General features: G+C 29.8%; 5 protein-coding genes across 6 annotated transcripts; 3 read left to right on the plus strand and 2 right to left on the minus strand.

Annotated features, from left to right (window-relative positions):
• Positions 1-4,124: 4,124 nt before the first annotated feature.
• Positions 4,125-5,956, plus strand: LOC126908975 (jerky protein homolog-like). Its single transcript, XM_050691326.1, has 2 exons — positions 4,125-4,545; positions 4,609-5,956. Exons 1-2 carry the CDS (start codon positions 4,125-4,127, stop codon positions 5,736-5,738), a joined length of 1,551 nt encoding a protein of 516 aa, XP_050547283.1. The 3' UTR covers positions 5,739-5,956.
• A 359-nt stretch (positions 5,957-6,315) lies between these two features.
• Positions 6,316-8,614, plus strand: LOC126908973 (uncharacterized). Of its 2 annotated transcripts, XM_050691323.1 has the most exons (6): positions 6,316-6,437; positions 6,522-6,641; positions 7,107-7,542; positions 7,625-7,906; positions 7,971-8,459; positions 8,536-8,614. In XM_050691323.1, the coding sequence occupies exons 3-5, from the start codon at positions 7,419-7,421 to the stop codon at positions 8,246-8,248; spliced, it is 684 nt and encodes a 227-aa protein (XP_050547280.1). In that variant the 5' UTR covers positions 6,316-6,437; positions 6,522-6,641; positions 7,107-7,418; the 3' UTR covers positions 8,249-8,459; positions 8,536-8,614. The 2 variants fall into 2 exon arrangements, with proteins under 2 accessions (XP_050547280.1, XP_050547279.1); XM_050691322.1 differs by having other exon boundaries at positions 6,522-7,542.
• Positions 8,615-9,961: 1,347 nt separating this feature from the next.
• On the minus strand, positions 9,962-11,750 carry LOC126908970 (uncharacterized). Its single transcript, XM_050691319.1, has 2 exons — positions 11,599-11,750; positions 9,962-10,271 (listed from the first exon to the last, which is right to left on the minus strand). The coding sequence occupies exons 1-2, from the start codon at positions 11,748-11,750 to the stop codon at positions 9,962-9,964; spliced, it is 462 nt and encodes a 153-aa protein (XP_050547276.1).
• A 2,979-nt stretch (positions 11,751-14,729) lies between these two features.
• LOC126908971 (uncharacterized) lies at positions 14,730-15,917 on the plus strand. Its single transcript, XM_050691320.1, has one exon. It carries the CDS (start codon positions 14,730-14,732, stop codon positions 15,915-15,917), a length of 1,188 nt encoding a protein of 395 aa, XP_050547277.1.
• A 140-nt stretch (positions 15,918-16,057) lies between these two features.
• Positions 16,058-16,628, minus strand: LOC126908974 (uncharacterized). The gene is made up of 2 exons (XM_050691325.1): positions 16,285-16,628; positions 16,058-16,221 (listed from the first exon to the last, which is right to left on the minus strand). Exons 1-2 carry the CDS (start codon positions 16,582-16,584, stop codon positions 16,084-16,086), a joined length of 438 nt encoding a protein of 145 aa, XP_050547282.1. The 5' UTR covers positions 16,585-16,628; the 3' UTR covers positions 16,058-16,083.
• Between the last annotated feature and the right edge of the window lie 4,564 nt (positions 16,629-21,192).

Below are 21,192 nucleotides of genomic sequence, written 5' to 3' on the forward strand. Positions count from 1 at the left end.
TATACAGAGTGATCCATTTAACATTGACCAGCAAATATCTTATCTTATCTAATATGTGTCTTTACGAGCCATCATAACCGCTGCAATTAACTACCTGTATTACAAGTCTACCCGTTTTATACATATATATAGGTAAAAAAAATCAAAACTTTAAAGTGAAATAACATGCAAACTAATCGACTTAAATGAAAAATTCAAACGCTAAAAATTATAAAAAAAAAAAACTCTATCAATATATCTAACTAAAAATATATGTTTCCATTTGAAAAAAAAAAGTTGGTACCCTTTTAAGGCATAAGGGATGAACCTAAAAATTATCTGATCATGGATAAATGTAGAGTTTTATGTAACTAAAATAATTAAAAAAAAAAATTATTAAAATAATAAATAGTTTTTGAGATATTTGCTGGTCAATGTTAAATGGATCACTCTGTATACTCTATACAATTATAAAATAATATTCAGGGGTTCTTAACAATTTATGTTAGGTAAAAATAATTTTGCAAAAATGAAACATTTTATAGATATTTCAAAATTTCAGATACACCAAAATATGTAAAAGAAAATGTTATGATGGAAATATTACAACACTTAACATTAGTTCCCAAGAAAAGCCAAAAAAATGTTCTATAAAAGCTAAATTACAAGATCCAGAGTAATTGTATTACTAACAAAGGGAGGTCATGGTGATGGGGTCACCAATTTTCATAAAATTTATATAGATCTAATCTATATTGAATACAGAATCAGACGTATTTGGAATTTTTTGCCAATGCCTCCCTAAGTCGAGAAAATTGACTTTGAAAATTTTTAATTAGCTTAAATCAGGTCATTTTTCTTCCGGTAAACAATTCCTGTTATGGTCCAGTCGATAATACGTGATCCTATAGCACATACAGACTCGGATCGATTCTCACAGATTGATAAAATTTTTTGGTTTTCTTTTCACTGTTTTCTCTTTGAATTATTAATTTTACGTAGTATTTGAAATTTTTTTATAGTAATAAATAAAATATATTTTTTATATTAACCCGGTAAGAGTATATAAATTATAAAGGATAAAGATTTTTGAAAGGTTAAACGTTCAGTGCTAGGTTTTGTGTGGAGTTCATATTTTATGAAGGAGTAAAGTTAATCATTTTTTTTTCATTGAATAAAATTTATTTATTTGAATTGAAATATATTTATTGATTAATATTTACGTATATTTAAAACTCTTAAATTATTATTTTTTAATTACTATTTAATAATCAAAATTAATAATAATAAAAAATAAAATTATAAATTATTATTTATTATTTATTTAATTGACTATGACTTTTTGTCATATAACAAACATATATTTTTTTGAAAATTACAATAGGTTAAATTAAAATATATAATGATTTTATATATATTTAATTCCTCATTATCATCTCTTTATAATTATACTCTTACCTGGTTAATAGTAAAAGTTATATTTATGTGTATAAAATGTTGTTTTACTTTAATCATATTTTTACCATTGGACAATCGATAATTTGTACCATCAAAATGTGCTTTGAATGCAAATAAAACTATATAGATACATAAAATGTAAAAAAAATTAACAAATATTACGTAAAATTAATAATTCAAAGAGAAAACTGTGAAAAAAAAAGCAAAATATTTCAGGTGAGATTCGATCTCGAGTCTGTATGAGTTAAAGGAACACATCTTACCGACTGGACCATAATACGAATTGTTTACAGGAAGAAAAATGACCTGATTTAAGCTAATTGGTTACCCCATCACCGTGACCTCCCTTGTAAGAGAAAAAAATTAAATACTCTCCGTCCAAGAGTTCAAAGAATAATAACTAAATTACTGAAGGTGTTCATGATAATATTATGGTATTATATTACCCTATTAAAATGTTCATAACTGATATTTAATGCCCTAATTATAAAAATTATTTTTAAAAATACTTACCAATAAACTTAGAATAATAAAATCTAGAATACATACAAACATTTTTTAATTTAAAAAATAAAAATAGATTGAATATCTGTTTTAGAAATATTGAAATAATTTTGAAACCTTTTTTTTTACATATATTTACATTCATTAAATTAAGTAATAATTTATCATTATTTTTAATATTGTATTATGTATAAAAACTTTAAAATATTTTTGTAAGCTTTGTGTAATATGTAATCTCTAAGTTACTTGTATTTTTATGTGTTTTATATTAAGGTAAACTTTATGTCAAATTTACTTTGTGGACAGCTTATAATGTTTTATCTTAATTTTTAATTTGTTTATAATACAAAATACTAATTCAACCATAACCGTGTAGTATAAGCTATTTGATAATATTAGATAACTTTATTTATTTTATTATTATAACATGTCTTAAACATTATTTAATATTTTAGTTTAGAAAAATGCGCAACTGATATGGTTGGTGTACTGAAATTGTTATTAAAATTTAATTGTCGTGAATTTGTGAATTTCTAAATAAATAATAATCATTTACATATTTTCTATGATAAATATCTTGTATATTTTAAAACAATACTACTAAACTCATAAAACAAGTATTCAACAGACAATTGAAATTCAAAAATGCTAAATACTCATCTGATATAAAAATCTTTTACCTAACAATTTAATGATCGAATTTTTTTAAATTTAAGAAATAAATTTAATCTTAAACGTGGATATTCAGTTATAACATTTTTGTACAGAGACGAATACAAAATATCGTGTGGTTCAAATAAATATAGTGCAAATATTTTTATACAACATAATTTAAAATTAAATTAATAGAAATGTAAAATCTTTAAGTACAAATTTAAAGTGTACAACATGTAGCATTCGTTGTAGCAGAATGCTTTTTATATTCAAATATTTTGAAAAAAAATGTAACGAAAATAAAGTAGTTTCCACAAAGTTTAGTAGACACATTAGGTATAAAATTCATTACATATGATTTCATTTTTAATTTTAGCTTCGATGCGAAGCTGAGAAGGTATTGGTTTTACTATGATGTGTTTTTTTTATATTTTTTTATTTTATTTATTTTTTTTTGTGTCTGTTACCACTTTTGCTCAGCTCTCACCGAACGGATTTCTTTCAACTATACGTCAAAAGATCACAGTAGATAAGAAATATATGTTTAAACACAATTTCACAATGTGAAATGTGTAAAGTGAAATGGTCATTAGAGGGCGGCATTTCAACCCAACGAAACCCCCCAAAAAATAACTATGATACAAATAATAAATATTTTTATTTATTTCCATGTACTCATAAACAGACAGAATAATAAACTAAATTGATAAATCAGTTTAATTACACAATTCTACAAGATGATAATATAAAGGTGATATTTTAAATATTGGGTATTTTAATAGTTTATGTATAAGTAATGATAATATATAATATAAAACCCCCAAAAAAATAACTACGATACAAAATAATAAATGTTTTTATTTATTTCCACGTACTCATAAATAAGTAGTTAATGTCAAATTTGAAAATTCAAAGGGGCATTAGATCGACGTTAATGAAGACTGTAGCGGCGGAAGTGGCAACGATGGTGGTGGCGACGGCGACATTTTAACCCAACAAAACCATATTTATTTACAAATAAATGTGAAAGTATAGACGAGATTAAGCGTAACATCGACGTTACGTCTAATCTCGTCTATTTAAAATTTAGAGTTTAATAATGATATAGTTATCAAGTTATTTTATAGTGCAATATTATTTGCAACTACAATTTCTGATATTGATTCAAAATTCTATTCATTAGTTCAGTAACACTTCAATGTTCATAAAATAGATATTTTTTCGTTATCGATTAAATGTTATTGAGCCATTCTAGTACAGTAGAACTCCAATTATCCGAACTCCGACCATCCGAATCGCCGATTATCCGAATCACTTTCAGAAAAAATCAGAAAAAAATTTGTCCAAAGTCCGCGGCGTCAGTGTAGGCACAACACGTGGTAAGAGTTCCCACTCCAGTTCCGGCGCATTGCAGTCACCTGTCATTGTTTGTTTTGATTAGTCAGTGTGCTAAATTGACCTTGCTCGAGAACGCTACTCTTTCGCTACGGCTTACTTTTGTTTGTGCGTGTACTGTATTGTTTTTTACCATGGCTTCGAAAAGAAAACGTGTTGTGCTATCGTTAGCGGACAAACTGAAAATTATAGAGCAACTCGATAAAGGTGTAACGGGTAAGAAGTTGTCTGAGATTTATGGTGTTGGACAAGCAACAATTTGTGACATTAAAAACAGTAAGTCAACACTTTTAAACTTTGTTTCGGTGCTTGAAAATGAAGATGGAAGTTCCTCCAGGAAAACAATGAAGACAGCAACCAACAAAAATTTGGAAGATGCCGTGTTTAAATGGTTTTTGCAGCAACGTTCTATGGGAAATCCGATTTCAGGTCCAATCCTTTGTGAAAAAGCCAAAATCTTAGCAGAAAAGCTTGGTTATTCCTCTTTTAAGGCTAGTAACGGCTGGCTAAGGAACTTTAAATTCAGGCATGGTGTACGCGAGTTAGATTTGGCTGGTGAGAAGCTTTCAGCAGACTCTGCAACTGCTGAAAATTTTATTGAAAAATTTAAAACTGCAGCAGAATCCTATGATCCGGAGTTTGTTTATAATGCCGATGAAACTGGCCTTGTTTGGAAAGCATTACCAAAAACCACTTTGGCTTCTAAAAGGGAATCTAGTGCCCCTGGACATAAGGTCAGTAAAGAACGTGTTACAGTGCTTAACTGTGCCAACTCCGCTGGAAATCATAAACTACCACTTCTTTTGATAGGAAAATCAAAAAATCCAAGAGCATTTAAAAACGTAAAAAAACTTCCACTCTTCTACAAAAGTCAACCCAAGGCCTGGATGACTGCAGCTTTGTTTACCGAATGGTATGATGAAGTGTTTATTTCTGAAGTGAAAAAGCACCAAAAATCGGTGAAAAAAGAAGGCAGTAAGGTGCTTTTAATTGTTGATAACGCACCCACTCATCCTATAGCAGATCTGTTGGAAAGAGAGAATGGGCAGTTTAAAACGACGTTTTTGCCTCCCAATGTTACAAGTTTGCTGCAACCCATGGACCAGTCTGTTATTGAAACAATGAAGCGCCATTATAGAAGGCAACTACTGAGAAAACTGCTGATCGAAGGTACTGAAGATGAAGAATTGGTTTTGGCAAATCATAGCAAAATAAATTTAAAGGACTGCTGTTACATGGTAGCGGAAGCTTGGAGTTTGGTTACGGCAGTGACGCTAAGACGTGCGTGGAATAAACTGAAAGGCCTACCGTCTGAGAAGAACAAAGAAGAAAATGGAGAGGATGAAGATGATGAAGATGCGTTGCCACTAGAGGAAATAAGAAAAATGATTGTAAAAATTCCTGGTTGTACAGAAGTAAGTGCTGAAGATGTAGGAGAGTGGATGGCTTGTGACACGTCTGACCCTGGTTTTCAAATTCTCAATGACGATGAAATTGTTGAAAGTGTGAGAGAAGATGTTGAAGTGGAAGTGGAAGAAGAACTTTCGCTTGATGTTGAAGTAGACGCTGGACCATCAGCTAGTGAAGCATTTGCCGGCCTCGAGACTGCTTTGAAGTGGATGGAGCGTCAGCCCGAGTGTGACCACTTGCAACTGCTCACCGTCAAGCGAATGCGTGACCTGGCTGCCCGAAAACGGATGAAGACCGCAAAACAGCTTACATTGACGGAGATGTTTAAAAAACAATGATTTTTATTTCTAAACTTGTAAGTACATTTTATTTATATTTAAAACATGTGAAAATATCATGTTTCTTTCATTTAATTCAATAAAAAAATAGTGCAATATCAAAACGTAGCGTTTTTTCTCTCCAATGGCAATTTTTTAAAAAAAAAACTCCGATTATCCGAATATTTGATTATCCGAATGGGTCCCGGTCCCCATTAATTCGGATAATTGGAGTTCTACTGTATTTACTTTAAGTAATTAAACATTCTTGCGAACAGTCATTTGCGCTAATGAGTAATCTCTAATGTATTTTTTAAAATTGATTCCTAAATGACTATGCTTAACTTGGTCGGTGATTAGTCTAGGTGGTTGGAGTAAGAAAATTTACAGGTAAGCATTACCTGTTAAGTCATTTTACATTTTGTAAAAGCCTCACTTGTGTTTCTTGTGTCGTAGAACTCCTCTCACTATCAGCCATACTTGAATTATTCTACAAGTTTTTAAATCTACAGTTTAATTTTTTTTTTTTTTTTTTTTTTTTTTGTATTTTACAAAAATCTGTAAAAATGCATCAATGTAATATTTGCAATAAATTATTTGCAACTATCAGCAGTCACAACCTGCATATGAAAATTCATAGCGGTTTACAGTTTAGTTGTGATGTATGTTCAAAGACTTTTAATAGAAAAAGCACTTTAATAAGACATCAACTGTTACATAGTAAGTAAAATTTTTTTCAAAATAATTTTAAACTTAAAAATTTATTTTAGCAATATTTTATGTAAATATAATTATATTTAATAGACAACCCTAAGCCATTACAATTAAATGAACGAAATGTTATAAAACCTACAATTATTGAACCGATGAAAAGCGTTACAATACCTTATTGGGAACCTTCGACTTCTGCACATGTAAATAAAGGTAAGAAAAATTTACGTATTATTTAACGTGCTAAATATTATAACTCTCCTAAACGTCGTAATTGATTATTTTAGATTCTATGCGAAGCTGAGAAGGTATTAATTTTACTATGATGTGTTTTTTTATTTATTTTTATTTTTTTGTGTCTGTATACGCTCAATCTCAGCTCTCACTGAACCGATTTAAATGAATAATATGTCACATGATCACAAATCGTATCTAGTTGAAGACATTACCCTCAGAAATTGAAAAAAATTCCCTCGTTCCCCGTAAATGGGGGAAATCCCCCAAAAAATTACAAATTTAAAAATCGCTAATTTTCGACATTTTTTCATTTTTTTTTTACTTAAAATTGCTATAACTTTTTTAAAAATGACCGAATCAATATAATTTTTTTTTTTATAGATACCTTAGATATTTATCTATTATTTTCTATATTTTTGTGAACATTTGACCCTTTACAAGCCAACAGCGGTTACCTAGAGATAGGTTTAAATGGAGCGAAAAGAATTTAAGTGTTCCAACAGTCTTAAAACTCCTAGAAAAAACATCGGATGATTCAAGTACAGGATTTATATTGGAAGTTGATGTTTCATATCCAACTCATTTTCATGATAATCATAATGATTTACCATATTTACCTGCTAAAAAAATACCAATAGGCTCGAAATTTCCCAAACTTTTGGCCACATTGGATAATAAAAAAAATATATAGTACACTACAATTCTTTAAAGCAAGCGTTACAGGCTGGATTGGTTTTAGAAAAAGTGCACCGTATGATTGAATTTAATCAATCACCTTGGCTCGCAAGTTACATTTTTTTGAATACAAGGATGAGATTGATTGCGAAAAATACTTTTGAAAAAGATTTTTACAAACTTATGAACAATTCAGTGTTTGGTACGTATAATGATCATTTATATTTTTACTATTTATTTACTTAATGATTATTTTTTGTAATTAAATATACATAATGTTTTAGGTAAAACGATGGAGAACGTTCGCCTAAGATTAAAAATGGAGCTTATGAGCAGCGAGGCAAGGTACAGAAAACTCGTTAATTTACCCAACCATAAAGGCACAACCATATATGGTGACAACCTGTGTGCTGTACATTTGCATAAAGATGATTTAGTTTTTGATAAACCCATGTACATAGGATTCGCCGTTTTAGACATATCCAAAACTCTAATGTACGATTTTCACTACGGCACCATGAAAGCATTATATGGAGAAAACATTGAACTCCTATACATGGACACGGGTAATATTATTAATATTATAATCATTTTATTTTTTTATTTGCGTAATTAATTCTTATATTTTAGATTCGTTGATATACTTGGTGAAAACAAAAAAATTCTATGAGAACATGGAACGCAATCAAGGTTTTTTTGAAAAACTTGATACTTCAAACTATCATGTTAACCATCCATGTTACCGCACAGAGCGTTGCAAGATTCCCGGCACTTTTACTGACGAGACCGGCGGAGAGTTTATTTCAGCGCATGTTGCGCTAAGATCTAAAGCATATGGTTTTATTCAAAATATTAAAGAGATTATCAAAGCCAAAGGAGTGGCCTATCATGCCGTAAAAATCATATAATATTTGAAAATTATAAGGAGTGCCTTTTTCAAGGAATAATAGATTTACCCGAAGATTATACTCCTTATAGAGAAATGCGATCCTTTAAATCGTACAAACATCAAATTAAGTCTATTGGTAGCACAAAGCAAGCGTTAAATAGGCACGACGATAAGAGGGTTGTGTTAAAGAATCAGATTTATACCTTAGCACATGGGCACTACAAAATTTAGTGAGTTTTTACAACTTTTATTAGCACTGCATATTAATATATATACATGCATATTAATTTACAAATTTAATTTTAGGGGTTTGAGACAGCAAGGCGGATTGGCAAACTTTTGTATTTAATCATACTTTGTATCTATGTAAAATATTTGTATTATAGACCAATTGTACATATCTGTTCTTTACTTGTAACTGAATGTTAAAAATAGTTCATTTATTTAGAGTTTGCTCTAAAATATATAATTTATATTTAAATCATTACTGTTTTATGTAAATAAACAACTGCTACGTTATGTAGTTATATTTTATTTTTAAACTTAAACAATTAAAGCATAATACATTGAATATTTCAAATTCCTATAAATTTAATACATATTAAGAGTTATTTATATACCAATTTCTTAACATAAACATTTTATAAAAACTACAATAAGTTGGATTCAAATTCATATGAAATAAACATGATGGATAAGAAGTATTTGTTGACAGTTGTGTTATACGAGGGCAGCCAATATCTTCCATGTTAATGACATTTACGTGTGGCATATACTGTTGTAAAATGTCTCTTTTTTGTAATCCTTTTACAAATATCTCTGTAAATTTTAACGATTTTAAAATTCTTGGTAGTTCTTCAATTTCTACGTCTCCCTACTGAGGTTGCATTGAATGTCTGTGTTTATTCAACCACTTGTTAACATTTCGACTTTTTTGGAGTTGCGTGTTTAAATATCCAGTGTTGAGCAGCATAAGTATTATGTATTTGTTCATTTACTTTTTCAATTATTTTTCGATAATTACTAAGCGTTTTGTAGCGAGGTGTAATATATAGAAGTAATAAACACTTTTACGATTTAATAACAACTATACTATATTACAACGAACTAACAAATAACAGCGAGAGACGAACTGTATTACAACGAACTAATAAATAACAGCGAGAGACGAAGCGCGTGTAAGACAGAATGCGTAAGTGATTGACTGATCGACTGACTGACTGGAGCGACGATCTTGCCCTTAAATAGTCAGAGGAATCTTCTAGAGGCGGCGTCGGAACTCTCTAGACATTCGACCGCCACACGCTTATGTAGAGCGACGAATCTTCTAGAGGCGGCGGCGGCCGGACATTCTAGAATATTCGACCGCCACAGTTTCAATAATTTTTATAATATCTGTTTCTAATTTAGCTAATGTAGACACTAGTTTGCATATTCTTTTACTTTCTAATGATGAACCAAATAAATCCATTACTGTTAACGTTTACGAATGAACTAAGAATATTTTATTAGTTTTTGCGGATTTTATTCTTCTCGGATAACTTTTTATATTTTAAAAAGTAATAACACATAGTTTAATTAAAGATAGGTAGAGGGGATATGTCACCTTAAGGTTAAATAAATATACATATTTAAATATATATTGAGACTTTATTATATGGAGTAAAAAATACAATTAATAGTGCATATTATAAATTTTTACATTAATATCTTACAATAATATTAAAATTATTTATTTTTCAAGCTCATTTTTATTCATCCATGAATCATGTTTTGAAAGAAAACCCATCCAACGAACCAATACTTTATCTCCTTTACGTCGTACAATTTTTTCAATCAGATAATTATGCGGATACTCGGTTTTTTGTAATTCTTGTTCATAAAAACACCCTCTAATCATATTTTTTTCAAAGTCTTCGAGAACATAGGTTATTGGTATAGTGTTGCATACCTTTGCTATAGTAAATATTTCAAAAGACCAATTACTCAAATAGCCTTTTTCAAATACGACCTTGTTCGAACTAACTCTTACATAATCACCTCTGCGAAATTTAATTTTTTGTTTCGTTTTATGTACAGTATTGTGTATAACCACTACCAAATGATTGTTATCGGCATACGTAGGAGTCGTCTTTATTGTTCTATGCACGCTATTGTTGTACTCGTGCATAACTTTGTTTAATATAGATATCCAATTGTGTGATCCTTGAGCGGTAAACTCTCTACATAATTGATGGTTCGAATTAATCGCTCACAAATTGACGCTTTTAATGTGCTATACGTTGAGTAATGTTTTATGTTGTATTTTTTCATAAGATTTGAAAATTTTGAGTTATAGAATTCTTTACCCAAATAGCTCTTTACGTGAACGATATTACGTTTTGCAAGTATAGGTTCTATTGCTTTCACTATATTAGCACCTGATTTTAGGGGTACTGCCCATGAATATTTTGTAAAACAATCAATTACAAACAAAATATATTTGTAGCCTTTATTCTGTCTATGATATGGTATAAATTCAGCTAAATCGATCTGAAATAAATCATCACGACTTTTAAGTACAACACTACGTCTACCGTAATGTATGCGTCTAGGTCTATGCAGTTCTTCCGCAATTTGTCTTTTAAACATTTGGTATTTTTTTTAATTATGCCCGCCTCGTATAATTCTTTATAAATTGATATAATTTCATTACCATGTGCATTATTGCCTGCTGTCTGCGAAGCCAATAGTAATCTAAGACGGTCGCAGAGCTCGTCTGCGTTATTCCAATATTTATAGTTATTCGATGTATTCAATGACAACTCAAGACCTCTGCCCTCGACAAACAATTTACTTATAACTTCTTTATACTTGTAGCCATTTGTTTTCTTAATTTTTAATTTATTCGTTGTTAAGTGCGCAGAAGTATGAACTAGAATGTCTCTATAGACATCCAAGTCATTTTTACCGTATGCGTTAGGCCGTTTTGAAAATATTAACTGTATTAGACCGGGGGTTAATTGATATTTATTATTTTCTATGATCAGCTGAGCTGTTTTATAATTAAACTGAACAATTTTATCACCAAATTTCATTATATCCCCGTGTTTTTTCGGTGCATACGCTTTGTCCCCGTCATGATAAACTAGCCATGCCTCAACCGAGTCCATCATAGAAAATATTTGGTTTTCAGAATATCCACTAGAATTAGTGTCTTCAACATTATAGCTTTGATTATGCAGCTCAGTTACTATAGAATTATTTTCATCATTTTTATAATTGTTACCATCATGGTTTTGTTCATATTTTAAATACTCGTTATTATTATCAAATTTATTAGTAAAATTTGAAATATGCGATGTTTTCTCTTTTTGAAGTGTTGTTAACTCATTTAAAGGTTCAATAATGGGTTTTAATGTACGTTTCATGTAAACCTCATTAGCATCATCATCGTTTTGCAATGATTGGAATTTTCGTTTAATTTTTTGCTTGGCCTCGGCTAATTGTCTCAATATTTCGTTATTAGATTCTCCGTCCATTGTTAATCGATTACTGACAAAATCCCGTTATTACACGACATTATATTATTGCGAAAGTATCGAAACATTTACGATACCTGCCTTCATTTCGCAAATGATCTTTACTAATTACTACAAAACTAAATTTACTATCGTTCCAACATGAATGACAAAATTCACAAAACTGGTTAAGTGACATGTCCCCTGAACAATTATTAAAATGTATATGTCGTATATTGGTTTCGTCTTGTTTGAATAAAATAAGCATATTAGCGTTATCCCGTATCAATTGTTTATCTACATAGCTAAACGATTGTGTTAAATAAAATATGTCAATGTTATTATGTCTGCCTCGAGTAAAATAGGTTCTTATAATTTCTTGAGATTCGGTTATTANATTCTTACAATTTCTTGAGATTCGGTTATTACGTCGTCGAATATAAAAACTGAATTTGGCAATGCGTCCTCAGGGCTAATTACAGTGTCGTTTTCATGAAACATGAATATTTTCATTCCTGGTATACTTTCTATAATATCCTTAAGCATTTGATATTTTGACTGGTCTAGAGTTTTTGAATATATGTAAATATTTTTGAATTTTATGCCGTTTTCAGCGACTAGTAAAGAACATGAAACATTAGTTTTACCACAGCCCGACGGTCCTGCAATAATCGCTCTAATAGAGTTTGGTAATAAAGTGTCGTGTCGGGAAGGTTTATTGTCATTATTTTCAGTATCTGCGTTTATCACGGGGAGTTTAATACTTTGCCGTATAAACTTCATGTTTTCCACTATAAATAGTTTATCAGAACATTAAACTGATCAAATGATGTCTCGTCATGGTCGCAACAAGTCTAAAAGTGGTGTCGGTCTATTCAATACGCACTTAGATAAATTGCCTATAGAATTACACCTTAAAGGTTATAATTAACGTTAAAAGAACGTTTAGTAAGAGGTGACGTGGGGGTAAACAAACTCGACGAACTCTGCAAATCTCATGACATTTTTTACGATAAACATCATTCGACTGCAGAAAGACATAGAGCAGACGAGGTATTAGAACACGGGGCTTGGGACATTGTTAAATCAAAGGACTCTGGATTTAAAGAACGGGCTGCAGCATACCTAGTTACCAACGCCATGAAAGCAAAACGTAAAATCGGAATGGGATGTGGTTTTAAAACTATAGTTTCCAAAGCGAAAAAGGCTATTGAGAAACATAAAAAGACAGTCGGCAAAGATATTACAAAATTAATAAAAATTACGTTAACCGCAGCTCGCAAAAAAACTCGTCGTGGTAGCATTTCCCCCACACCATGTGTAATACCAGTGCCGAAATCCGGTGGAGCGCTTCCTCTTATTCCTATTTTTGCCGCTTTATCTGCGTTAGGATCTCTAACCGGCGAGGCGGGTAGTATTATACGTAAAATCATGGACTCGAGAGAAGCAAGTCATAAAAAATCTACAGTAAAACTCGGCAAAGGTTTATACCTTAAAACTTATAAGAACGGTGCCGGTTTATTTTTATCACCGCCTAAGACAAAAAACTAATATCGAATTTGCCAAAGATTGCTCTATATGACTATCAAATTATAAAATATGCAAATTTATTGAAAATACCTCATTTTAGAGGGGTCTTTAGCAGAGACACATTGCCGGTACGTCCTTTAAAAAACGAGAGTGCAGTTATTAATTTAAGCAAACAAAACGAGCCAGGTACTCATTGGACGTGCTATAGAAAAAATAACAATACAGTACATTATTTCGATAGTTACGGTGATTTGGCTCCACCGCTAGAGTTACAGAAATATTNTAGTACATTTTTTCGATAGGTACGGTGATTTGCCTCCACCGCTAGAGTTACAGAAATATTTTAACGGGTGTACTGTAAATTACAACTATTTACGGTATCAGGCTGATAGATCGGTAAACTGCGGTCATTTGTGCCTAAAATTTCTAAGTCAAAAATTATGAAATCGGCTACAATAATGTTGAGCGGTAATTCGTCACAATTGAGTTGTAGTTTTTACCCACCTTTGGAATTTGAAGAGGGTGCCGAAATTTGTCTTTTGAGTTTGTATACTAATAACTCAATACCTAATATTACAACTGGCTGTAATAAAATCGGAGTTCAAGACTCTGAGGGTGTAACAACACAAATTACAATACCGACGGGATCATACGAATTGGCGCAGTTAGAAGCCGTATTAAAAAAACTGTTGGAACCATACGTTCAATCGTTTTCTTTAGAACCTGACAAAGTTACATTCAAAAGTGCTCTGACGTGTAGTAATGCCATTGTTTTACGGTAACCGATAATATCGCGCGGTTATTAGGTTTTAATGAACAAGTTTATGGACCAAATGTACATCATGTTTCAACAAACATTGTTGATATTTTACAAGTTAAAACTATATATGTCGAGTGTAATATAGCAACCGGTTCATATGATAATGGAGAATCAAGCAAAGCGATCCATGCATTTTTTCCTTCTGTCCCAGCAGGATACAAAATTATAGAATTACCTAAATCATTAGTTTATTATCCGCTAAACACAACCACCGTATACAACGCTGAAGTTACATTACGGTCTCAATCTGGTAAAATAGTTGATTTGAGAGGGGAAACTTTAACTCTCCGCCTTCACATTCGTACATAGAACCATGGCTCTTAAGTTTAATAATAATATATATTCAAGTATTTGTCGACCAATACGTAGTTCACAGTCACCCAGAGCAGAAACAACATTATATTTACCTAAAAAGAAAGCCGTGAGAAAATCGCCGCTAAAAGAAAAAACGAATAAGTCCGTTAGCAAACGTAATTTATCGTTTTTAAAATCGTTAAACGTTCTTTGAAATTATGGACGATTTATGCTTAGACGTGACGGAAAGTTATGTCGACCAGTGTAAAATAATTAGTCAATAGGTACAATCATTTTTACCGTATAGCTCCACTGCGCTAGGTAAAAATGATGAAATACGATTTGAAATTCGCAACATGGACAGTTACACTTTACCAAGTGCCAGTTATTTGTACTTGGAAGGTGAAGTGAAAAAACCTGATGGTATGAAGTCCAGTCCTAGATTTATTAACAACGGACTCGCATATTTATTTTCTGAAATACGTTATGAAATAAACGGTACTCAAATACAAAAAGTACGCAACCCGGGCATTACATCTACTTTGAAAAGCTATTGCTCATATAGCCCCGCTGATATTAACGAACTACACACTGCGGCATGGGACATTACTACTGAAGACAATAAAGACTTTTTCGACTGTACATATTTTTCTGGGATTATACCGCTATCGCATATACTAGGGTTTGCCGAAGATTATAAAAAAATACTCTTAAACTGTACCCAATCATTAATATGTACGAGGAGTTCATCAGACATTAACGTAATCAAATTGTTCAATGTGAACGAGTCCTTTGAAAAACTTAAATACAGGACGGGAACTTGTACGGAAACTTCTGATGTTAATGAGATTGTCAAGCTATTAGATACGAGTACCACAGCAAAAGAAAAACTATCTACAGTATCAATTAAACTAACAAAAGTTGTATGGAATATGCCAATCGTCAAAGTGACCGAAAAGGAACAATTAAAATTACTTAGAGTTTTAGATAGTAAAAAGCCTATACATTGCGCCCATAGAAATTGGGAACTGTGTGAATATCCGTTTGTACCACAAAACAAATCGTTTTCATGGACCGTTAAAACATATAATCATTTTCAAAAGCCCCGTTATGTTATAGTAGGGTTTCAAACAGACCGTAAAAATAGTGAAAGTAAATCAATGTCTGAATTCGATCACTGTAATTTAACAAATCTTAAAGTTCATTTAAATTCAGAAGTTTACCCGTACAACGATTTAAGATGTAACTTTGACTGTAAACTATTTAGTATTTTATTTTCTTACTATGTTAATTTTCAAAACAGTTATTATGATAGACCTTGGTGTTCACCTTTAGTAAATAAGAAACAATTTATTAATTTAATACCTATTGCCGTAATCGACATGTCAAAGCAGAACGATACAATTATAGTCTCGTCTTTTGACCTACGTATTGAAATTGAAGCATCAGCCGCGTTCCCTGGTAATACAACTGCATATGCTCTAGTAATTTCAGACAATGTATTTACATATACACCTTTTGACGGAACTGTCCGTATATTTTAAATTAAATTTTTACACGTTTATGTAAACATTTATTATTAACCTTGTAATTATTATTATTATGAAATAAATATATTATATACAAATAACAACACTGTGTTTTTAAATTTAGATTATAAGTTTATTATAAGAAACTAGTACAATATATAAAGTTATTGTTCATAAATTATTAATGTATGTTAATTTTTCTGACGTGATTGGGTTTCGACCATTGTGAAGCCCATGGACTATAACTATTTTCTTGGGTAAACACTGTTGTATTGAAAAATCCCGGACCGTCATTTTCGTCATACATTTCTTCTTTTTCCTAAAACAAATTATAAATTTAATAACAATAAAGATAATGACAATTTATGTTCATTAAACTCACATTAATTTGAAACGTACCCTCGGACCATGACTTGGCCCAACGATCAACTATTACATTGTACGCTAAATTCTTCAGCTCGCTTATGTAATTACTGTCACCTTTAGTAATAGTATCGCATATTTCTATGTCGTTCAAACTTCTTATAAAATTAACCATTTCATCATTGTTTGATTGTTGAATTTTAGGGCCCGACCATTTACCGTCGGCGTATTGTATAATGCGGTCTATTTGATGGCTTAATAGTAAACGTGTTTTTATTTTTCTTGATATTGCACTGTTAATAGTACACTGTAAGTCCATAAGTCTATTAATGTTTTCGTTATTCAATAACACTCGACACCCATCGACCATCCTGTATTCTAATACTAAATGCATGGTATCACGGTACAATACTTTGGTTATATTAAAATCGACATTTTGGTATAACACAATGTTCTCTCCTTTTACTGGAGGTGATTGTAGAAATAATGTTATTTCATCCATCATGCCGTAAATAATATTTAAATAGTCTGATGACATACTAATATATCGTGAAGGAGTAATAATGCATACCGTAACATTGAAGTCATCATTTGGATTCAATCCCAGTTGTAAAAATTTTCTGTCACTGAACGAAATAGTATAACTGCTCGAGTCGAGCATTTCGACTGGCGGTGTTGGTGCAACATAAACATAAAGTTGTTTTCTCATACAAACAGCGGCTATATTGTTCATTTAGAAGAGTTGTTGTACAGCTGAAGGTTCTTGAAGACGATGTAACTTTATCGGAGTTTCCACGTTCATTTATACGAAAAAATACTCATTAATTGTATCATAATCGATTATTAAATCATTAATTACATAGCATTTACTCCCGTATACTACACTTTCCTTTTTTGGTGTTAAATATTTTCACAAATTTCTAATAATTTATAATCCTACCCCGACTAATTAGACTAATCATTGACAGACTTAAACATGTTCGTGTATGATTTAATTAGAAAGATACATTAAAGATTACTCAATAGCGTAAATGACTGTTCGCAAGAATGTTTAACTACTTAACCAATACACATATTAATTATACTAATAAAAACACATATCATTACTTATACATAAACTATTAAAATACCCAATATTTAAAATATCACCTTTATATTATCATCTTGTAGAATTGTGTAATTAAACTGATTTATCAATTTAGTTTATTATTCTGTCTATTTATGAGTACGTTGAAATAAATAAAAATATTTATTATTTGTATCATAGTTATTTTTTGGGGGGTTTCGTTGGGTTTAAATGCCGCCCTCTAATGACCATTTCACATTTCACAATTCATATAATATGTGTAAATTAATATATTGTATAATATTATATATATCATTACTTATACATAAACTATTAAAATACCCAATAATTAAAATATCACCTTTATATTATCATCTTGTAGAATTGTGTAATTAAACTGATTTATCAATTTAGTTTATTATTCTGTCTATTTATGAGTACGTTGAAATAAATAAAAATATTTATTATTTGTATCATAGTTATTTTTTGGGGGGTTTCGTTGGGTTTAAATGCCGCCCTCTAATGACCATTACACATTTCACATTTCACATTGTGAACTTGTGTTTAAACATATATTTCTTATCTACTGATCACAAATCGTATCTAGTCGAAGACATTACCCTTAAAAATTGAAAAAATTTCCCTCGTTCCTCGTAAATGGGGGAATCCACAAAAAAAATTACAATTTTAAAAATCGCTAATTTTCTCAAATTTTTTCGATTTTTTTTACTTAAACTTACCATAACTTTTTAAAAATGACCGAATCAATATAATTTTTTTTTTATAGATACCTTAGATATTTACCTATCATTTTATATATTTTTGTGAACATTTGACCCTTTAACAGTTTACAGGAAGGGTTTCAGAATGGTAACTTTTTAACAAAAAATTAACTCTTGAAAGTGTTCCGAAAAGACTGACACTTTTATATATACCTTAAATTAAAACTTATGTAATATTCTTTATTTTGAAAAAAATAAAAATAAATTGACCTCTGGACTTGCCATCATAGTGAAAGCGGACATCAAAGTTCAAGAAAAACGTACGATTTTCGTGAAAAAATTCTCGATTTTATATTATTTAATTTATATTTTATATAACTTTTGGAAAAATGTATGGATCAATATTATTATTTTTTTATAAATAATTTTTATATACCCCTTTCATCTGAGACACTTTTTTGTAAATCTGATCATACCCCTTTATACAAGGGGGGTCAAAACTTTAAACATGCGTATTGAAACTGGGACATTTTCAATTTAATTTTTGAAAGTGTTCCAGAAATACTGACACTTTTATATATATCTTAAATTAAAGCTTATGTAATATACTTTAATTTAAAAAAAAAAAATTTGATCTCTGGATTTGTCTTCATGGTAAAATTGACTATCGTATTCAAAAATATGCTATTTTTGTGTTAAAATTCTGGGTTTTGTATTTTATTTTATTTGAAAATACCTGACAAGGAGAGTACAGATTTTTATAAATATTATATAAATACAAATTTGAGATAGCATAGAAAGTTATACTTATTTAAATTTTTTTGTTTTTTAAAGTCGAGAAAATGAATTTTTTGCATGTTTTCTTAATTCTTTTAAGAATTAAAGTATTGTTCATCAAAATCGGCCAGCAAGAGCTGAGATTGAGCGTTCACAGACACAAAAAAAAATTAAATGAAAAAAAAAAACATATCATAGTAAAATTAATACCTTTTCAGCTTCGCATCGAAGCTAAATATAGAATTACTTTCTTGGAGGGGTAGTAAAAAATGTCCCTAGGTATATCTTCAAGACAAAATATTGGGAAAACTTATATTAGATGTTAATATTGTTAACAAATTTTTTTACTTTCCAGGCCGTATTAAAGCAGAATCTATGAGATCAGGTCTATTAGTTGCACCCAACACAAATATCTCTTGATTTTCTGAATTGACTCCATCCATTTCAGTTAACAATTGTGATACAACTCTTCAAAAATTTTTTTTTTTCAAATTAAAGTATATTACATAAGCTTTAATTTAAGATATATATAAAAGTGTCATTATTTCCGGAACATTTTCAAAAGTTAAGTTGAAAAAGTTCTACATTCAATACGCATTTTAAAAGGTTTGCTCGCCCCCCGTATAAAGGGAAATTATCCGATTTAAAAAAAAAGTATGTCAAATGAAAGAAGTATATATAAAGTATTTATCATTTAAGAATAAAGTTGATTCATGCATTTTTTAAAAAGTTATAGCAACATAATGTTAAAAAATGTAAAATATAATATCAAGAATTTTTTCACAAAAATAGCATATTTTTGCATACGGTAGTCATTTTCACCATGAAGACAAATCCAGAGGTCAAATTTTTTTTTTTCACATTAAAGTATATTACATAAGCTTTAATTTAAGATATATTTAAAAGTGTCAGTATTTCCGGAATACTTTCAAAAATTAAATTGAAAATATCGTAGTAACAATACGCATGTTTAAAGTTTTGACCCCCCTTGTTAAAGGGGTATGATCCGATTTACAAAAAAAGCGTGCCAGATGAAAGGGGTATATAAATATTTATTATAAAAAAATAATAATATTGATCCATACATTTTTCCAAAAGTTATATAAAATATAAATTAAATAATATAACATATAAAATCGAGATTTTTTTCACGGAAATCGTACGTTTTTCTTTAACTTTGATGTCCGTTTTCACCACGAAGACAAGTCCAGAGGTCAAATTTTTTTTTTTCAAATTAAAGTATATTACATAAGCTTTAATTTAAGATATATATAAAAGTGTCAGTCTTTCCGGAACATTTTCAAAAGTTAAGTTGAAAAAGTTCTACTTTCTATACGCATTTTAAAAGGTTTGCACCCCCCCTGTATAAAGGGAAATGGTCCGATTTAAAAAAAAAGTATGTCGAATGAAAGAAGTATATATAAAGTATTTATCATTAAAGAATAAAGTTGATTCATGCATTTTTTAAAAAGTTATAGCAACATAATGTTAAAAAATGTAAAATATAATATCAAGAATTTTTTCACAAAAATAACATATTTTTGAATTCGGTAGTGATTTTTACCATGAAGACAAATCCAAAGGTCGAATTTTTTTTTTCAAATTTAAGTATATTACATTAGCTTTAATTTAAGGTATACATAAAAGTGTCAATATTTCCGGAAAACTTTCAAAAGTTCATATTTTGTAAAAAAGTTACCATTTTGAAACCCTTCCTGTGGACTGTTAAAAAATATATAAAATGATAGGTAAATATCTAAGGTATCTATAAAAAAAAAAAATTATATTGATTCGGTCATTTTTAAAAAAGTTATGGCAATTTTAAGTAAAAGAAAATGAAAAAATATCGAAAATTAGCGATTTTTAAATTTGTAATTTTTTGGGGAATTTCCCCCATTTACGGAGAACGAGGGAATTTTTTTCAATGTTTGAGGGTAATGTCTTCGACTAGATACGATTTGTGATCTTTTGACGTATCGTTGAAAGAAATTGATTCGGTGAGAGCTGAGAAAAAATGTTAATAGACACAAAAAAAAAACACATCATAGTAAAACTAATATCATCTCAGCTTTGCATCGAAGCTAAAATAGGTATTCATAGTAATATAAAAAACATTTTAATGTTTTTTTGTTGCTGATATCACTTATTCTCAGCTTCTACTTGACTGAGATTGCTTAATGAAAGTCAAAAATTCAAAACATGTTTCTAGTTGAGTCTATAAATTAACTTTTTTAACTAATTATAAACAATTAGAAGCTATAATAAAAAATTTCAAATAAAATGTTCGACGAAATTTAATTTATATGATTTGATAAAAATCCATAATGAGTTCTTATGTAAAACTATACATCTATACTTCTAA

The sequence above is a fragment of the Daktulosphaira vitifoliae genome, unplaced genomic scaffold (genome assembly GCF_025091365.1).
Source record: "Daktulosphaira vitifoliae isolate Bord-2020 unplaced genomic scaffold, ASM2509136v1 Scaffold_61, whole genome shotgun sequence".
Taxonomy (NCBI): Eukaryota; Metazoa; Arthropoda; class Insecta; order Hemiptera; family Phylloxeridae; genus Daktulosphaira; species Daktulosphaira vitifoliae.